General features: G+C 37.7%; 2 protein-coding genes across 10 annotated transcripts in view; both read left to right on the top strand.

Annotated features, from left to right (window-relative positions):
• sun1a (Sad1 and UNC84 domain containing 1a) overlaps positions 1-5,049 on the top strand; it is a 30,302-nt gene extending 25,253 nt beyond the window's left edge. For all 8 annotated transcript variants that reach the window (XM_053511635.1, XM_053511636.1, XM_053511641.1 and 5 more), the window contains 6 exons: positions 34-297; positions 373-457; positions 1,822-1,937; positions 2,039-2,206; positions 2,917-3,009; positions 4,319-5,049. In XM_053511635.1, the coding sequence (XP_053367610.1) occupies positions 34-297; positions 373-457; positions 1,822-1,937; positions 2,039-2,206; positions 2,917-3,009; positions 4,319-4,435 (843 nt within the window). In that variant the 3' untranslated portion in view covers positions 4,436-5,049. The remainder of the gene's footprint in view (positions 1-33; positions 298-372; positions 458-1,821; positions 1,938-2,038; positions 2,207-2,916; positions 3,010-4,318) is intronic.
• Positions 5,050-7,049: 2,000 nt separating this feature from the next.
• On the top strand, positions 7,050-16,083 carry LOC128541292 (ras-related C3 botulinum toxin substrate 1-like). 2 transcript variants are annotated; one of them, XM_053511645.1, is made up of 6 exons: positions 7,050-7,178; positions 11,163-11,234; positions 11,324-11,471; positions 11,815-11,877; positions 12,657-12,816; positions 13,985-16,083. In XM_053511645.1, exons 1-6 carry the CDS (start codon positions 7,144-7,146, stop codon positions 14,113-14,115), a joined length of 609 nt encoding a protein of 202 aa, XP_053367620.1. In that variant the 5' UTR covers positions 7,050-7,143; the 3' UTR covers positions 14,116-16,083. The 2 variants fall into 2 exon arrangements, with proteins under 2 accessions (XP_053367620.1, XP_053367621.1); XM_053511646.1 differs by having other exon boundaries at positions 11,324-11,441.
• The last annotated feature ends 4,436 nt before the right edge of the window (positions 16,084-20,519 follow it).

Below are 20,519 nucleotides of genomic sequence, written 5' to 3' on the forward strand. Positions count from 1 at the left end.
GTCACATCATTGCTGGTTCTGTTTGCCCTGCAGATATCTGCACAGGTCAAGAAGGAGCTCCAGGTTCTTCTGTACGGAAGTGAGCAGAAGGACGTGAAGCTGCCGGGTTCTTTAATGGACTGGCTTTCCACTCAGTTCGTGAGCAACTCGGACCTCCTGGTATCACTCAGTGCTCTCGAGAAAAGTATTCTGGGTAACTTGTCGCTTCAGATGGAGGAGATGCAACAAAAGCCAAGCGAAGAGGTGATCACGCAGAGCATCCTGCACGCCACTGAGCAATCTGGCTTATCAGAAGAGGTAAGCGTCACGGATATAGCAAGTTTTTAGGTTGTTCCTCGACACCTTTACTTACCCTTTACCTTTTTGCACTAGGATGTCCAGCTGATTGTGCAGAACGCTCTGAAACGCTACTCTGAGGACCGTATTGGGCTTGTGGATTACGCTCTGGAGTCTGGAGGTACAGTATCAAAACGAAGTTTACAGTAGTGAGTAGGTTTTAGAGGAACTCTAAGCTCTGACTAGGCACCATTTGGTTACGAATTAACATTTGCAGTTACGCTTTTACTTTGTGGCGGCCCAGATGCATTAGTGTTTAAGCATGTATTTTCTCACACTACACGTATCAGAGGAACAGGTCTTTTATGCAGTGCAGTACTCCCTCCCATTCCAGAGGGGGTTGGGGGAATGCACCTAGTGTTAAGATTTTTATAAACATGAGATGTTTTGGTTCCTGTATTTTTTACTTGTAAAATTAACTAATACACATGCCTGATTTTAATAGCAAAAACATCTTCATTGGAATATTTTGCTCCTCAAAGGCCCCATGTTTTATTTTATTAACAAGGTAACGTGGGCTCCTACTGAACCACGCCCAGCCAGAGAACAGCACAGCTGAGCAACCAGCCTCGGAGGAGGGGGTGATCGTCTTATGAGTTCACAATGGGGGGGACATATTTCATTGGCTTGTTTAAGCTTTGGCTCATACAAAAATGAAGGAAAAAAATGAAATGTTCTTTTTGTGTACACACTGGAGACTAGGGACGGGAATCACAAGTCACTTTACAATACAATATTACAACAACTAGGTCCCGCTTCGATTCTATTCTAAGTATCACGATTTTATAAATATCCTTTTTTTAAATCTAAAAGGTTGAACGAATAATTCAATGTAGCTTGTTCCTTATAACATAAAATGCTGTGCTTGGTTTTTAAGTGAGAATCTAAACAATACAAACTAACTTCAAATACAAGGGTTTAACATTTAACTGAGCAGATCGGCTGTCATTCGCCTTAATTTTTATTTCTAAACTAACTTAGTAAGTAATTCACACCTACTGCATTATATAAAAATGTATAAATGGTTCAGAGTGCGCCACCTGTTGGATTATTAAAAAATGATAATGTTTTCCCACCTTAAATGCCTCCAAAGTCTCAAACTCAACTTGACGATGAGAAATTTTTGACTCATTGGCACACAGTATTTTGTGTAAGCGTGTGGGTTTGAGACCAATTAACTCAGTTTGGAGAAAAATACAGATCGGAAACTTTTCAGTCACTTTTCAGACTCAATTCTAGTCACTGGCCGATCGACCGGTTCATCTTCACTATAAGCATAAAAAAAGTTAAGGGTAAAAAAAAAAAAAGTGTGTGTGAATTGCTTCTGAATTTCTAAAAGTTAATAAATTAATTTAAATGCTAAAGATCGCCATGATAGTCACGTACAACTGAGGAATCAAGGGTTCGATTCGAAATGCTGTTTTGTGTCTTAGAAAGTGAGTGTTGTATCCAAGTTGTCTAACCGTTGTACTATGTTTGTTTTAGGCGGCAGCATCCTGAGCACACGCTGTTCCGAGACATACGAGACAAAGACCGCACTGATGAGTCTGTTCGGTTTTCCACTTTGGTACTTTTCGCAGTCTCCCCGTGCAGTAATACAGGTGAGCCCCATTCTTATTACTTATTGGTGCTTATGTCATACAGTAATATCCAAACAACAAGTTCACACGATTTCCTTTCTTTTGTCGTTCTCCCACATCAGCCGGATGTTCATCCTGGTAACTGCTGGGCATTTAAAGGTTCAACCGGCTATCTGGTGATTCGTCTGTGTGTAAAGATCGTTCCTACGGCCTTTTCCCTGGAACACATCCCTAAAGCTCTTTCACCTACCGGCAACATCAGCAGCGCCCCACGCAACTTCACGGTCTATGTAAGACCACAGTACAGAAACATGACTGCTAACAGATTTGTTGATTTGAAAATCAGTTTAAGATAAATAAGACTCACAATTAAGCTTAATGATGAAATGAATATTCTTCCATGTCAAATCTGTAAATTGTTTCCCCTCAAGCTTTAGAGACAAAATGCATTCTGTTGTTGCGTACTGTTTTAGATTCTCAGTAGCCCGTGTTGGTGTCTGTACAAATCATGCAAATCAAGACGGACAATTTTGAAGACATGCAGTCTGGTTAATAATATAAACTGTGCTAAAACTATATTAAGGCAGCCATCTATAATAGTCATTGGGAAAATGTTCTTCGTGCTACAATAAACTGTGACTCTTTTCGACTCTAGTTTCAGGAGTTGGCTCAGATTAGGCTTTATATATTATGTTACAGATTTTAACATTTTTCAGTTCCAAGCAGATAAGTATTAATATATAACTTTATATATAGCACAATAAAAGTACAACAAAATTTCTTTATTTAAAAAAATTATTAATTAAAGATTATGTTTGCGATATGTGTCATTTTTATGCCACTCCACTTTTACAAGTCCGCTCACTGTAATGTCAAGGTCTGTTTTAAAATACTGTGGTATGTGTAGGAGTACTTTTTAATTAGACTATGGTTAATTCTGAAGTGGAGAAGGTTGTACAGTAAAAGGGTGACTTTCATTCTATTCTGCCATTCTGTAAAGGGTCTTGAGGATGAACAGCAGGAGGAGGGGCAGCTGCTCGGGGAGTACGTCTACCAAGAGGATGGAGACGCACTGCAGACCTACCTGGTCATGGTAAGAGAACCGCACTAAATGTTTTTAAGCCCTGTTTGGATGGGGTCTCATTTATATGGGATTTCCTAAAGCACTGTGCGAACAACTTGTTTGCTTCCAAAGAGCCAGACTTTTAATGTAGTTTTAAAGAATAGTTCATTTAAGAAAAAAACATGTAAATTAAGGCATGAACCAGTGAGAAACGGGTACAGATAATTGATTATCAGGCTGGCGATTAGTGTCCTGGTGATCCTGAATTCTGAGTGACTGGAACAGATGAGACAGGAAATGAGGTTGTTGCATAAACTACCAATTTTTAAATTGTAAGTTTAGGCACTTTACAGGCTATTGCAATAAAGCATTTATATTCTTTTAATTTAATATACATAATTTTATTTGATATGAAGATGTAAGGGCTGCTTCAAGACCTTTGCCCAGTACTGCATGTTAAATGTGCTTTTCTCTGATTTTATTTGTCAGAATCTTATGTAGCATCCTTCTCTGAGAGGAAAAAAACTAAATTCTAAACTAAACCTGAATATATATATATATATATATATATATATATATATATATAAAAATATATATATATATAAAAATATATATATATATATATATATAAAAATATATATATATATATATATAAAATATACATGGTCTAAGAGGTTAAGCCTTAATTACACACAATACCTGGGGAAGCGTTTTAACATAGAGGAAAAATGGAGCTATAATAATGGCACAGTTATAAAGCATTATTTTATATTCAGATGTATATAGACAAAATTAAGCAATATAACACTTGAAGTCGTTTTGTTTTGCTGAATATCAGCACGGCTGTGATGTAGGCACAAGGGCGCAGCCTGAACAACATCGACTGTTCTGATGCATTCTGGACCAATTTTGAAAGGTTTACTTTGGGGGCAAAGTGTTTAGGATGACACAAGGTTATCAGATCTGTTTTCTTGCTAAACAAGCTTCCATGACTGTCTGCCAAAAACCACATTCAAAACCAGTTACTTCTCCCTACTTTCTAGTACATATCTCATTGAATATATATAGGGAATATAGGCTGCATGTACTGTAGTTCAGTGTCCCAGTGCTGTTGTGCTCTTTATCGCCACCTGTGGTATGCCTCTGGTTTAAAGTTGAAATAATGAAGATTGCAGGATGGGAAACCATAATGAGATATGCAGCCCGAGTTAATTCCCAATGTTCAGTTCTGTGTTCTTTTATCATTACAAGTTGTACACATTGTACTAAAAATAAATATGCTTTATCAGTGCAGCGCCTGTTGATGATGATATTTATGTCATTAACTGAATCTTTCCAGGAAAACAACACGGAAGCCTTCCAGATTATTGAGCTGCGAGTGCTGAGTAACTGGGGTCACCCCGAGTACACGTGCCTGTACCGATTCCGGGTTCACGGCGAGCCGGTACAGCTGTGATCGAACACTAAATTGGATGTGGAATTTCACAGAGGACATCCCACGCCACACTGACACAACATGGAAACACACATGATCACTTTTGCTTTAACTCAGAGTGTTGCCTCTGTGCTTTGCACTTCCGTACCTCTCGGACAATAGAAAGTTCTCCATCTGGAACCTGTGTTTTTAATTATTATTTTTTTTCTCCTCTTTCACCTCTGTGTGATTTTACTCCGGCATGCGACACAGACAGAGCAGCGAACTCGGCGTGGTCTGAACTGCACTGAAGAACACTCAGTATGTTGATTCGAAACAAAATGGACTACAGTGTATTTTAAACAGCATGTTTGTACATAATGTTAATAGTTTGTCCGCTTTAAGTGTGTCTAATAATTTTGCATTTTCCTATATAGTGTAATGATTTTTCAAGTGCCCAGCTAAGAGAGACTGTTATTAATCACTATTTATTTTTTTATGTATTTGTGTTGATCTTAGTAAGACTTTATATTGTGTATTTTTGTAAATGCTTTTCAAATCATTTTGTAATTATCGAGGGACCACAGGTTGGATTTTTTGCAATGAAGTTATATTTTGTTCGTGTGGGATGTTTAAATAAAGATTAATTTTTTTAAGATGCTTTAAGAATTAATTATTCATTTGTCAGACCCAAGAAGAGTGGCGACTTCCTATAAAACCATTCTGGTCAACCAGTGATGTACATGTAGTACGAATCAAAAGTTTGGACACGCCATCTAATTATTATTTTTTTCATTCATTTATCATATCTTCTGTACTGCTTATCCTGTACAGATTCACGAGGGCCTGGAGTTTGTACAGAAAGGGTAATTTGCATGTCTGGACTGTCTGAGGAAACCAGCATACCTTTTAGAAAACCCATCAAGCACAGGTATAACATGCAAACTCCATGTACACAGACCCAAGACTGGAAGTGAACAGCTGATCTGGAGATGTCTGCTACTTATTCTCTGTAAAGCCTCATAAGTGCTCTAATCTAAGGTTATCTACAATACTGTCCTTGTCTTAAAATAGCAACTGACTGTTGTTTAATTTCCCCATTATAATTAAAAGGTGTCTTTTACCTGGTACTGTTTATCACATTATATGACCAAATGTTTGTGGACACTTGATAATCATACTTGTGTATCACCAAACTGCTGCAATGTTTTCTTTTTTAAATTTTTTTTTGGTATTTTGTACCATTACGAATTTCTGTAACCGAAACCAAGCGGCTCAAATCTGTTCCAGCATGACACTGGCCCTGTGCACAGCCTGAGCTGCATGCAGGCACTGTTTGCCAAGTTTGGACTGGAGGATTCTTCTCCACAGAACACCTGTGTGATCAACTGGAACACTGACTACATTTGATTACGTTAGTACTGTATCTGACCCCCACCTCACTAGTGGCTGAATGAGAAAAATCTCCAAAACCTGGGAGAAACCCTTCCATGAAAAGTGGGGTGGAGTTATAACAGCAACTTGGAACTAAATCTGATATAGTAGTTCAGGAAACAGTAAATACGTATATAAACGGTGTCTACAAACATTTGCCCTCCTATTGTATGGTAGATACACCCTAGATTCCTTCCTAGAAGCCAGGAATGACGAAGAAGAAGTAAAGACGAAAGGAAACCCAGCCTTATCCGGGATGCAGCTGGTAAAATTATAAATCATTTCATAACGCTTTACTGTAATCAAACAATACTGAGTGTGTGTTGAATGAAATGTTTTTTTTTGTTTGTTTTTTTTATTTAAAGTTTTGCACGTAAGAGCACAAGGGTGACGTATTTTCCCATGAGACCATCCATAGCAGATGTATGTTTTTGTTGAGTTTTTTTTTTTTTTTTTTTTCGCTAATTAAATACAATTAATTCCTGTGTTTCCAAATCACCCTTCTATTTAATTAGACACCTAAATGAAACAAAATGCCTGAATGATAGTACTAAAATCAGTTTTTAAAAAAAACATTCACACACATCTATTTGTCACGGTAGCTTAGTGGTTATCACAGGGTACGGGTACGAGTCCTTTTTTGGGTCTGTGTGACCCTTTTTGGGTCCCTGCCTTGTGGCCTAAAACTCTGAATGAAGCAATATAGTCGATAAAGGAATTAACTGTATTGAAATTAATTAGAAAATATACTCACTCCTATAAGTTCCAAAATCACCTTTTTATCTAAAAATCTAGTCAGTCACCTCAGTGGAAGAAAATGCCATTATCAGAGTAATAATATTATTATTTTTTTAAATACAGTATCTCACTGTGTTTGCTCCACGTGTACTACCCATCTCTCTCCAGTAGACGGCGGTAGAGCGTTTTCCTTATTGCCTTTTTTCCTTCCCACTCGTATTCCCAATAATCCCCGCCTTCTTACTTTACGATTGGTTAAGGACTCATGCGCGCACTAAGTTGAACCAATCAGCGATATGTTTGAGGAAAGTCAGGCAATCATAGCGCAAGAAAGATGTCCGTCATAATACGGATTCGGGGGGAGTCACAGGCATGTGAGCTAAAAAAAAAAAAAAAAAAAAAGAGGAGGGCGGTATTATTATTAAAGGAGCTGTGATTTTCTCCCGGTTTGTTTTTGGGTGGTGGCTTCTGTTTGTTCAACTGGAGGCTTTTTTTTGCTAGACAGAGGGAGTGTGTGTGTGCTTTTATTTTTACTTTTTTTATTCTAAAACAACAAGCAGCAGAGACCCAGCTGTGACATGCAGGCCATAAAGTGTGTGGTTGTAGGAGACGGGTGAGTGTGTGTCTTGTTTGTTTTCCTTGTTTTTTTTTTTTTATTAAGAGATTTTTACTTTCTGTTACCGTCAAAGTTGATCATAATACAAAACAACCAAACTCAGCTTATTAATGTCAGCCTCTGTAGTTTATAAACTAGGCAGTGTTTTCTTTTCTCACTCTTTATCACCTTGTCTCACTTGCTCATTAGTTTTCCGCATTCCTGCAGTGTTAGTCTTAATAGAGGCATATCCTGTTCTAATAAATAACAAGCTTATAAACTTTGTTATTGCCTGGTTATTACAACCCGAACAGGTCGCTAAACCACACTCGTTTAATTGTTTTTATCATGTCTATTGATTTTATTATCTCCATAACAACAAAGCTCGTGCTCTATTAGTTTGCCCTGCCCACGCTCAGTACGCATGCGCAGACCAAAATACGCAGTTCATCTTCTTTAATAACGCCCCGCTCATATATCTATGCTGCTACTACTCCTGAATACTAAGTTAAGTAATACGAGGTAGTATCAAAAAGTTTTAAGATCCGGTCACTTTAGATGTACTTCCTTCTTTAAATGCTATAAAACCTGCCAGGAGAATTCACTACGGACAGTCAGAACCCTGGGGATGAGTTCTCAAAGCACAATGTTTTGAATGTCAAAAAAGACGAGAATGCACTTGGTCGAGCTGTGGATCTCTCTCGCCTTTTTCGGACATGGTGATGATGGGCTCTTCCACTGTGAAGACTGTTGCTTCGTCTCAGGATCGTACCCATCCACCCACATTTTGCCACCGGTAATGATCCTCAACATGGATGAAGGGTCATCTGTTCTATGGCAGACTTTGACCCATGCACCTTCTGCTCCTGGGTCAGCAGTCTGGGAACTAACTCTTCTACATTTTATTTACGTGGTTAATTTAACAGTCGACTAATGGATTGATGAATAACGTAAAATCCACATGCCAGAAAGTGCTAAAAGTGTTAAAGCAATAGAATGTATATTCTGATAATGTAAGCAACATGAACATAAAGTTCTACTTCTACCTGTATGTCATCTAGACCATACAGTGCTAGTCACTATGCCACCGTGCCACCTGTTAGAAAACGTTTCACTGATAAAACTTAAGAACGTAGCATGGACTGAGGTAACTATACATGCTATCATTCGCAAGGTAGGGAAAAAAATTACAGAACAATTGATCAGTATACAGTTGACACTCAGAGCAGACATTTAAACACATTTTATCATTTTAGTGATATTTTGGTATAAAAGACTGGAATCATGGAAAGCAAGAGGCAAAACAAACTATTGAAAGAGTAATTAGGGAAAAGAAAAATGGGTAAAAGATTTTTGAATGCAACTCAGGACTGGGTTCTTAACTGTTCAAGTAAGTCCCACAAAGGGGCCCAAATCCTTCAGAATAGTTCAGATTTACTCAGTACTAGATTTAAGTCATGACAGAAGGGAGAAGATGAACATAAGATAAATACAAAATTCTTTGTCAGATAAGTGATATCATTTAATAAACTAATAAATATAAGGATTTAGTAAATATATTAATGGGAACAATGTGAATTTTCTAGCTAGCAAACCATGAACCATTTTTATAGACCCATATTGGGGCTAAACAAAAACTTTATCATATAAATAACATACACAGTTTTGCTCACACATATAGTTTGAAGTTGAAGAAAAAAATCATCTGAATAGAGAGCCATTCATCATAATTGAGTGATTGCCTCATATCCCTTTCCCAAATCTTTCTTTGAGGATTTAAAGGTAAAGAGGTTTCTGGTAACATGGAGCCATACATATAGGAAATCTGACCCTTCAGTGCCCCCAGGAAAAGGAGACGATTTTCATTATCAGATATTTCCCCGCAAAATTTCCCCTATCTCATTTCAGATTGAATAACGTGACGTAGTTGGAGAAATTTGGAAAAAAAAATCCCCCTTTTAGGAAGTTGGTAATCCATTCTATGTGTCTTAAAAGATTTAAGGACTTCATCTTTAAATAAACTGGCTAAATTAGAGATACCACCATTTAACCGTTTAAGCTTGTAACATTTAGTCTTGTGTTTGTTATTAAAGGATGTTATTTATCGCACTTAACGTGTCATGGAGTCAGGAAAAGAACACAACTTTTGTTTTTAAAAAATTCTCACATAAATACCTTCACAAACTATTTGTCAAGGAAGGTGTGTAGTTCATTCATAATCATTATGACATTTCACTCAGGTTGTGAGAGTTGTTGTTGCATTTGCCTCGTGTTTTTTTATTAAATTATCTAAATGTCAAATGGGGAAAAAATATTTGTGTTGGATTTTATGTGAATATAAATCAGAAAATGGAAAATTACAATTGTTTATACATTATCAAGCACTTTCATGTGTTAAGTAAGTTCTGTGTGGTTTTTCAATAACAGTAACTAAATGTTGCATTATTTACACTCACTCACTTACTCAGTCATCTTCTATACCGCTTTATCCTGTATTCTGGGTTGCGGGGGGGGCCTGAAGCCTATCCTAGGGCCTGAAGCCTATCCCTGGACAGGGTGCCAATTTTATCGCAAGGCAGGTTATTTAAAGTACATGTCAAATAATGTGTGTTTAGATTGAGAGATGTATAGATACAGCATATACAAATTATGGCATGTAGACCACCTGGCCAAAAAATAGTCACCCCTTCAGGACAAAATTATTAGCCTGTATTAAGTATTGAACAATTTTCAGTTAAAGAACCCTTTAGGACGACATTAAAACCTGTAGGGTCTGTGCTGAATCTTCGACTTTGTGAAAGAAATGTGGTTAAAAATATATATAATAGTAATAATGAATTGAGATTCCTCATGGAAATGCTTAGTAAAGATTCATGGTAAAATCTAACGGAAGAAATCACAGTTTAATAGTGAAAATAAGATTATTTCTAATTACACACATTGTGATGAAACCTCGCAAGGTTGAGACTAAACAGCTGTGTGGTCATCAGAAAACCGCTTATTAGTGGGACTCACCAGGAAGAGAGAAATAAATTTTTAAGGGAGCATAAAGATTGGACTTTAAAGCAGTTGAAAAAGGTCATGATAGGTTCAGATTGACCCTATTCCGGAGTGATGGGTGTGTCAGGTTAAGAATAGTGCATATCTTGCATATAGTGCCCACTGTACAAGTCTCTGGAGGAAGTGTTAGTGTCGGTTAGTCAGATCATGGCGCTGCAACCTTATGTGGCAATAAAAGGAAGTCAGCTGTCATGCTGAATGAAGTGAATTACCAGGTTATCGCATCAATGTGTTTTTTTTCCTTGATAGACTTAAGTTGTGAAAGTGTGATTCTGGGAGCATAAAAGAATTTCACACATTAGTACGCCACCACACTGTACACCACAATCAAAGCGGAAGATGGTCAATGAAATCTTTAAGTGTGCAACCGTTTTTGCCCTAGCATTGTATATAGATACATTAATTTATATTTATAATCAAACAAAAAAGTAAATTTATATAAATATTCTGATAGACTACTGGCTTCAGATGACTCCAAAGAGAAAAGTCAAGCGGTGTTGGATCTTACTCTATTCGATCCTACTGTTCGATTGCTAGTTTCAAAACTATGATGAGTCTAGTATAAGAGGGAAAGTACTGATTTAAAACTGGGCAAAATGCTTATGGGACCAGGCTATTTGGTCTTCGTGTGTGTGTGTGTTGTTTGTAAAAAGTCAAACAGTGGCATATTGATGATAAAATTATTATTATTATTTTTTTTTAATGAACATGGTGATGTACTGTATTTTAGAGCATGTATTTTATCATTGGAATCTACATTGCCCGTTTCCATACAAAATCTTAATGTTTGAAAAATATTCTTTGTATTGCAAAATCTTTTCTTATTTATTTCAGTATAGGGTGTTGCTAACAATGGTGTTATTTGAATATTGGTATTTGTGACACCCTTTATATACAGTACACTACAGTATTCTTAGCAGATTATTATTTCTTCAAATACAGGGCAGTTGGTAAAACATGCCTTTTGATCAGCTACACCACCAACGCCTTCCCCGGAGAGTACATCCCCACAGTGTAAGTAATGTTATACACTCCTCTGCTAAATTCAGTCCCCTGTCATGTAACATAATTTTAAACAAACCTCCTTCACGGTCTCTCACCAGGTTTGATAACTATTCTGCGAATGTGATGGTAGATGGGAAGCCAGTGAATCTGGGGCTGTGGGACACAGCAGGACAGGAGGACTATGACAGACTCAGGCCTCTGTCCTACCCTCAAACGGTACCACGCCGAGAGCAAACTCAGTGCAGAGTGAATATTAACAGTCCATCTCCTTTCAGTCCTCATGATTGTGCTTAATGCTTTATTTAAGCCTGTCGTGCCAGTGTCAATTGTCATGAAAAATCTGTTTGTGTTTCAATGTGCATGAAGTATCTGCTTGTGTCCTAACCACACCTTATTCTTGTAATGAAACTGAATACTTCCTCTGTTTGCACTCTGCCACACATTAAATGATCTCTCTGTTACTTCATTCATCCCGGTTCCACACAGCCGTGCTGAAACAAGAAATGCCACAGAAATTATCTTGCATACTCAACATTACTGATGTAGTTTCATCTCATACTTGTGCATATATTTTTCTGTCCCCCTCTAGGATGTGTTTTTAATCTGCTTCTCACTGGTGAGCCCTGCTTCGTTCGAGAACGTCCGCGCCAAAGTAAGCATCTTGCCTTTTAAACCTGCGCGAACGAGAAAGTAAAATAATACAAAGTGTCGGACATGTGTAGACGAACATCTGGATTTCGAGGAAAGAGGAAGAGCCCGATATAACGCGTCTGGTCTGGAGGATTGCGTAAAGCAGTTCCAGCATTTTGTTTGCTCAGACTCTTGTGCCTGAAATATTATGATTATTATTTCTTTGAAGATTGCAGATGTTGGAGTTGACTCATTTCATGTGAGATGCAGGGATTGGGTATGCAGGCTAGTTATCGTGGTGATGTGTTGGAGTAACAGAACAAACAATGCGTCACGGTATTAAACAGGATAAAGTTGAATTTCCAGCACAAGATGAATTGCTAATGGATTTAGCGCAGCAGTGGTTGCTCATGCTTTCCACTTTTAACATATATACTCCCTTATAACATAACCAGTTTTGGGAAAATTTTTAAAAAGTTAAAGTTTTTAGTTCATGAACTATCCACCCATCTAAATGGATAGCAATGTAGCATTTATGGCACTTCCTGTAAAATACCTGATAAGATGGTTCATTGACTACATTTGGTTAATAATTATTATTAACATGTTAAAAGAATATATTGTCTGAAAAAAAAGTTTTTGTTTTCTTGTGTGTGTGTGTGTGTGTGTGTGTGTATATATATATATATATATATATATATATATATATATATATATATATATATATATATAAAATAAGTTTATATTTCTTTATTCTTATATGTAAAAGTCTGAATGATTCATCTTCTCGTTTCCCTGCAGTGGTACCCAGAGGTCCGGCATCACTGCCCGAACACCCCAATCATTCTCGTTGGAACCAAGATTGACTTAAGAGAAGACAAGGACACTGTTGAGAAGCTGAAAGAAAAGAAACTGACTCCCATTACTTACCCACAAGGCCTTGCTATGGCTAAAGAAATAGGTTAGCAATGGAAAGGGTTTCCAGATTTACATACTAATAGGACTGCGCAATTATACGATCTAGTTTACTCTACTACTGACTTAGTTTGAGTGCATTGCACACTTGTCCACTTCAGCATCCCTGTCTCATATAGTGCCTTGCAAAAGCATAGTGCCCTGTCTTATATAGTGCCCCTTGAACTCCACATTTTCTTACATCACAACTATAAATAGAAATGTATTTTATTTAGATTTTATGTGATAGGCCAACACAAAATGGTACATAATTGTGAAGTGGAAATGTGTGGAGTGGATTTGCATTTAACACTTTTTACTCTGATACCCCTAACTAAAAACCAGGGGAACCAATTGCCTTCACCTATTTAGTAAATTGAGTCCAACTGTGTGTAATTTAATCTCAATATAAATACACCTATCCTGTGAAGCTTTTAGAGGTTTGTTAAAGAACATTAGTGACCAAACAAACCAAACAGCATCCTGAAACCCAAGGAACACACCACGCCACAATTTTGGCCTTTATGGAAGAATGGCAAAAAGCCATTGTTGAAAGTAAGCCATAAGAAGTTCAGTTTGTGACAAGCCATGTGGGGGGCACAGCAAACCTGTGAAAGAAGGTGCTCTGGTCAGACGAGATAAAAATTCAACTTTTTTTTTTGGCCTAAATGCAAAACCATGTGTGGTGGAAAACTAAAACTGTGAATGGTGGTGGCAGCATCATGCTATGGGGATGCTTTTTTCAGCAGGGACAGGAAAGCTGGTCAGACTTAATGGGAATATGGATGGAACCAAATATAGGACAATCTTCGAAGAAAACCAGAGACTTGACACCAGGGTGAAGGTTCACCTTCCAGCATGACAACCACTCTAAACATACAGCCAGAGCTGCAAGGGAATGGTTTAGATCAAAGCATATTAACGTGTTTATCATTTTTTTCCACTTCACAATTATGTGCCGCTTTGTGTTGGTCTATCCCATGAAACCCCAATAAAATACATTTACCTTTGTTGTTGTAACATGGTAACGTGAAAAAGTTAAAGGGATATGAATACTTTTGCAAAGTACCGCATGTTGCACATTCCCATGAACCACCCCTTTAAATAATGACACAAATCTTTGTGCTCGTGCTGCTTTTTGTACCGTTCTATAAGATTCTAATCTATGTCTACAGGTGCCGTGAAATATCTGGAATGTTCAGCCTTGACTCAGCGTGGCCTTAAGACAGTGTTCGATGAAGCCATCCGTGCAGTCTTGTGTCCACCACCAGTTCCAAAACCAAAGCCAAGATGCCTTCTCCTCTAAAGAGGTTGTGTATAAAGAACCGTCTATAGCCTGCACTCGCCTAAGGAGAGGTGCTGGAAGGGAAAATGTGTTAAACCAAAGAGGGAAGACTCTATAAACCATATCCCCACACATCCATACATCTCTCTTACTTTTGTATTGTAATTAGAATTAGATTGATTTACTTCTCTGAGTCTGTTTTAGGATCCTAGAGTTAATCTCAAGGAGATGGGGAAGCTTTTCCTCGTTATGTTTAAAGAAATTCCTGCTGCCTTTTTAAGAATGTTTTTCATGTTTGTTTCAGTGAACCAAACAATCCTTTTTTTCTTCCAACCATGAGAGCCTTATATGTTTTGTTTATATGGGGCAATGGTGCCCATGAAAGTTGCCAAAAATCCAAATCTATGTATATAGCTTCAATTTATAATTTTAACACTAATTTACATTTAAGTATTTGGCAGAGCAACTCTCATTTGATCTCATAATTTTCATCTGAGCAAGTGCCTTGCTCACGCAACTTGGTGGTGCTGGGGATTGAACCTAGGACCTTCCAATCAACAGTCCAATGCCAATCACTGTGTTTTAAAACAAAAAGTCCAACCCATCGACTTGTTGAAGCTAGTCCGCAATTCAGCAGGTGCTGAGCGGTTAAACAAGATATATTAGATATATTTATAATTGATCCCTGAGGGAAAATTTGGAAATCACATGCTTAACTATAATATTTTACTCGTTATTTAGAAGCATATTGGGGTTTGCCGATTGGTATACATAAATGTTACACTAGCAAAACATGTTTTCACTGGCTCATCATGACCTGAGCAATGTAATTAGTTTCTTTGATTAATAATTAATGCAGTACTGTAAAAAACATTAATTTGTTTAGCAAGAATATTGGATTATTTAAAAAGCATAATGAAAATTGGTATACAGAGAGAAGTGGATCTTGAATCAGTAAGTTTAGAGAACCATAAATCAATAACGAGCCGGGAACCATTCCCAATAGAGGTTTTATTATTTTATTATTTTTATTTTTTTTTAATAAGATTTCATTGTAAGATTTCAGTCATGTTAGATTTTTTTGTGCTTTAACTGTATTTCTACTATACTTATATATTAACACTATTATCTAGATATAAATCAGTATCCTCAAGCTTCAGTGACTTCATAGTGTTTTAATCAGTTCCATTGAAAACAGTCTTTTAAACAAGTTTACTTTGTCCTCTCGTGTTCCGTTTGAGAAATTAGAGTTGTTCTCTGCACCCGGTGGCACTTTATGTCACATACTTTACTGGCTGTGTTTCCACTTGTCAAACACAAGCTTAGCAGCAACCGCATCTTGTATCCCCATTTCTGCATTGCAAAAGAAATACCATACATACTTAATCCATTTCGGTTTCACCTAGCAGCAGCTGCTTGTTTATTCCAGCATTTGACTCATACATTAGCAGCAACAGATCTTACCACATATACTTCAATACGCATAATTTATAATGGAGACCTAAAACCGGATCTAGCTTTAAATGGATAAGCTTTAAATATGGCCTAAAATTCCCTTTGTCTAAAGGAAAACAAATATACAGCTGTCTATCAAAAAGCAAACATTAGTGACACTTAGTGGTTCATATTTTCTTATCAGCTGGAATTCTGTCTGCTTGTGAGAAACTGTCTGATTTCTTCCTGCCCTAATGGAAAATATTTACCCAGTGACCTAAACACTGTCGTTTTGTTGCGCAAGGCTGGTGGAGTTTAATTTAAAACTTCTCAAAGTTCAGCAAACACTTGTGCCTGCAGGAACAGAGAATTAGATTCTGATTAACCCTTGAAGTAATGCATGATTTTTATTTTATTTTTTTTAAATGTGTGTATGTGCTCTAAACAAACAGGAGTTTGTGCTTCAGTGTTCAATCATGAGTGTTGGTGATAGTGCTTATTACAGCCATCACTGCTGTAATTTGTATTTATGATAAATAAATGTATGATAAATAACATCTGGCAAGTATTCATTTTCACTGTATGAGTATATAAATGATCAGTGGTAAATTCTAGACTTACCCTAGACAGAATGACGTCTCCAGACTCCAGTGCTGCTCCCTCTTTGTTGTCCATGTAAATCACAGCTTCTCTTATCTGTATGTCATCGAGGTCTCTCCAGTCTGGCCGACAAGCACCTACTGCTATTGTTGCAGAGAGTGTTATGAATGTGTGTGTGACAGGAACAATGAACTACAGTGGCATAATATTTATACCATGGAGTTTACAGTGCCTTAAATAAGCATTCATACCACAGTGCTTTTGAAAAAAAACTTGGCCCCTTCCTGCATTTATTTATAATTTTTTTGCATTTTTGTCACAGTTAAAGGATTCAGATCCTCAAAGACATTTTAATATTACACAGATAACCCGAGTTAATATAAGTTTTTCAAATGCCGGGAAAAAAAACTGTCCAAACCTGCCTGGCCCCATGTGTAAAAAGTAATTGCTAACCTAAAAATTGTTGGCGACAGCTGCAATCAAATGGTCGCAAAACTGGCAATGAGTCTTTCATATCTCTGTGGAGGAATTTTTGCAGAGGTCATGCCACAGCATCTAAATCGGATTTAAGTCTGGACTTTAACAACTGATCCAATTTCTTTAATGTAATTTCCTTTTGGGAGTAATAAAGTAATCTATCTAACTGTCTAGCTATCTGTCTATCTACCTTTCTATCTCTAAAGACAAAGTTTATAACAAGCACCAATCACTAAGGATGGGAATCACCAGTCACCTTCCAATACGATATTATCACAATACCCATCATGAAGTATCACGATTTTATACATACTCTGATTTAATATTACATCTCCCCCATATTTATTTTATTATTATTATTATTTTTTTTACAATTTTAAGCCTTTGAATAAAATGTAGCCCATTCCTTATGACATTACTCTTCTCACTTAAAAAAAAGCACAAAATTTAAACAATACAAAGTATTTTGTTAACCATGTTATCATCTGTCACTTTTGCGCCACTTAGAAGCTAAAAAATCGTTTATATCAGAAGTCGATCACCGGTCATGGCCCATCAAACTGAAAAGCAGCCAATTTACAATTCCTCCACCAGGAGGCCATTCACTAAGTCACTGACCAGGTAAGGAGGTCATTAGAGAATAAGTACAAATACAAATCGGCTTTTATTGTCGTTTCAACCATATACAGTTTAGTACACAGTGAAACAAAACAACAATCCTTCAGGACCCTTGTGCTACATACAACATAAAAAAAATAAACAAAACAAAAACTAACTAGTTAACTAAGAAACTTAATTAGCTGACACAAGACAGAATGACATTTTTTAAGTTAACAGAAAAACTAACTAAGTTCTATACAAAAGAGACAACATAAAGTGCATGTGTAAATGTGCAAACAGGCGACAAAGTGACAACGTGACAATTTAGTCAGAGAAACAAGAGGCCAAAGGTAAGACGCAATGTGATGCTGCCACCACCATGCTTTTTCCCCCCTCAATCGCTGCACACCAAGACCAACAAAAAAGTTAACTTTGGGTTTCAGTAGATCTAAAAACCAATCCACATTTTCCACAATGCTGAGTGGAATAGTATTGTTCCTCATACTTTAGTATTACTTACATCAGGTTTTTAGATAATATTCTTGTATTAAATAAGTTTGCATGAAAATTTTCTGAAGGAACTTACTGCTGATTTTTTTGGGACTCACAGCTGTGACATCACCATTTACAGGGTTAAAGAGTAACGCAGTGGCTTGTGTGGATGGTAAGTTCAAGTTTCCTCCATGTCTGTAGGTAGCCATCATCTTCGTGCACAAAGTGTCCTCATGTGCAATATTTGCAAGTATCAGCCCCATAAACTTGTTTACAGGAACCAGTGTTAGTAATCAGTCTGAACTGATGCTCTGGTCCCACACATTGATATTACATAGTGGATGTTTGGGTCCACTGGACCCAGGCCTAATAAAAGTGTGAAAATTGTAGGTCCTGTGTACCTTCACTCCGTCCTCCTCCTATCTGGGCCGTGTGAGTGTGTAAGTGTTTTGTCCCTGTCACCCCACACAAAGTTGCAAACATTGTCATACAACATTGCGCCAAAATTCAAGCACCGGCATCTGTCTGCTTTCACATTTCCGCACACTTTACCCTCTGTCTTGTGGGAACTAATCTTTATTTACTCATATTCTATCCCATTTTTCATATTCCATGTTGGCCACAATAAATATAGCTTTGCCAGTGTGGTTCTTTATCACAACTGATCAAAATGGCCAAAAGATTCTCTGTTCAGAGGACATTGCAACTGATTTTGGAAGAGAGAGATGCTTTTAATGATGGAAGAGGTTTCAGAATGTGAGGATAACATTTCTGAAAATTCAGAGTCTGACAGTGACTTTGAGGTAAAGGTTGGGAATAAACATCAGCTAGTTCCAAAATGAAGACGAAATGCAGAGCCATCGCATGTTTCAAGAAAAAATACGGATGTCAAAAATTATGAAATTGAATAGTCTTCTTGCCCAAGAAATGAGCCACCCTGCATGGCCGCCAATGTGATGAGGATGCAACCAGGGCCAACAGGGATTGCAGTTACTTATGTGCAGGACATCAAGTCTTCTTTTGAACTTTTTGTCCCAGATTCCATCCAGAAAATTATTCTGGATTGTACTAATTTAGAAGGAAGGCATATTTTTTTTCACATTCACATGCCTACTTTTGGGTTCTTATCCTTGCTGGAGTTTTCAGGTCCAAAGGGGAATCCACAGAATCCCAGTAGGATGCAGAAACTGACAGAGAACATTTCTATGCAACAATGTCTCTGGAAAACGTCCACATAGTTTCCAGGATTATCCGTTTTGATAAACGAGATGACAGACCAGCTTGACAACAGAGAGACAATCTAGCTGCCATCAGGACGGTGTGGGACAAGTGGGTGCACCGTCTCCTCTTATTTTACCACCATGGAACTGTTATTCTATATTGCTTGTAATCAGGATGAAAAAAACAATTTATTGTGTTAGATTAAAAACTTGTAGCGGGTCCACCAGACCCAGAACACTGGCTAAGTAACAAAAATATGAACACCACACGGGTTAATTTTTTTAAGTTTTTTAACATTTCCATGAGAGTCATGTGATGGCAAATGAAGCCTCGCGTTTGCCGAAATCACATGACTGACACGTTCAGTATTTTACCTGGTTTAAGTAAAGGTTTGTTCTCATGAAGTCTCACTGTTGAATCATATTAGAGATCAGTGGCGGCTGGTGCAAATGTTTTGGGGGGCCCAGACAAAATTAAAATGAAACTTTTAATAATCGCCTGTAAATAGCCATAAGAAGATCACTTGATTGCTGCTTAACTAGAAGATCAGGTCGTTCTGGTCCAAGCTCTTATTTTTTTCTTAAATAGAATTATATCTAGATTGAATTATAGAATTTTCTCTCATCTTTTGCTGGCATCCACATCAATCACTTCTTTGTAGATTTAGAGAAGGCGTATGACAGGGTGCCGAGAGAGGAGCTGTGGTGTTGTATGAGGAAGTCAGGAGTGGCAGAGAAGTATGTTAGAGTGGTGCAGGACATGTATGAGAGCTGTAAGACAGTGGTAAGATGTGCTGTAGGTGTGACAGAAGAGTTCAAGGTGGAGGTGGGTCTGCATCAATGATCGGCTCTGAGCCCCTTTTAGTTTGCTCTGGTGATGGACAGGATGACAGATGAGGTTAGACAGGAGTGGACTATGATGTTTGCAGATGACATTGTGCTTTGTAGCTAGAGCAGGGAACAGGTGGAAGAAAATTTGGAGAGGTGGAGGTATGTTTTGGAAAGCAGAGGAATGCATTTTAGCCGCAGTAAGATGGAATACATGTGTGTGAATGAAAGGAACCCAAGAGGAACGGTGAGGCTACAGGGAGCAGAGGTAAAAAAGGTGCAGGACTTTAAGTACTTAGGGTCAACGGTCCAGAGTAACAGAGAGTGTGGAAAGAAGGTGAAGAGGCGGGTACAGGCAGGTTGGAATGGGTAAGGAAAAGTTTCAGGTGTGTTGTGCGGTAAAAGAGTATCAGCGAGAATAAAAGGAAAGGTGTACAGGACAGTGGTGAGACCAGGGATGCTCTACGGCTTAGAGACAGTGGCACTGAAGAAAAGACAGGAGGCAGAGTTGGAGTTAGCAGAGCTGAAGATGTTGAGGTTCTCCTTGGGAGTGACAAGGATGGATAGGATCAAGAATGAGTTCATCAGAGGGACAACCTATGTTAGATGTTTTGTAGATAAAGTCAGAGAGGCCAGATTGAGGTGGTTTGGACATGTTCAGAGGAGAGATGGTGAATATATCGGTAGAAGAATGCTGAGGTTTGAACTGCCAGGCAGGAGGTCTAGAGGAAGACCAAAGAGGAGATTTATGGATGCAGTGAGAGAGGACATAAA

Source organism: Clarias gariepinus, chromosome 14, assembly GCF_024256425.1.
Source record: "Clarias gariepinus isolate MV-2021 ecotype Netherlands chromosome 14, CGAR_prim_01v2, whole genome shotgun sequence".
NCBI classification, from domain to species: Eukaryota; Metazoa; Chordata; class Actinopteri; order Siluriformes; family Clariidae; genus Clarias; species Clarias gariepinus.

Bases quoted from the DNA above. Each gene is read 5' to 3' on its own strand.
- LOC128541292 (XM_053511645.1), top strand. From the start codon at position 7,144: ATGCAGGCCATAAAGTGTGTGGTTGTAGGAGACGG. The intron at 11,235-11,323 runs GTAAGTAATGTT...GTCTCTCACCAG, and splicing joins GGAGAGTACATCCCCACAGT to GTTTGATAACTATTCTGCGA. The intron at 11,472-11,814 runs GTGAATATTAAC...GTCCCCCTCTAG, and splicing joins GAGAGCAAACTCAGTGCAGA to GATGTGTTTTTAATCTGCTT.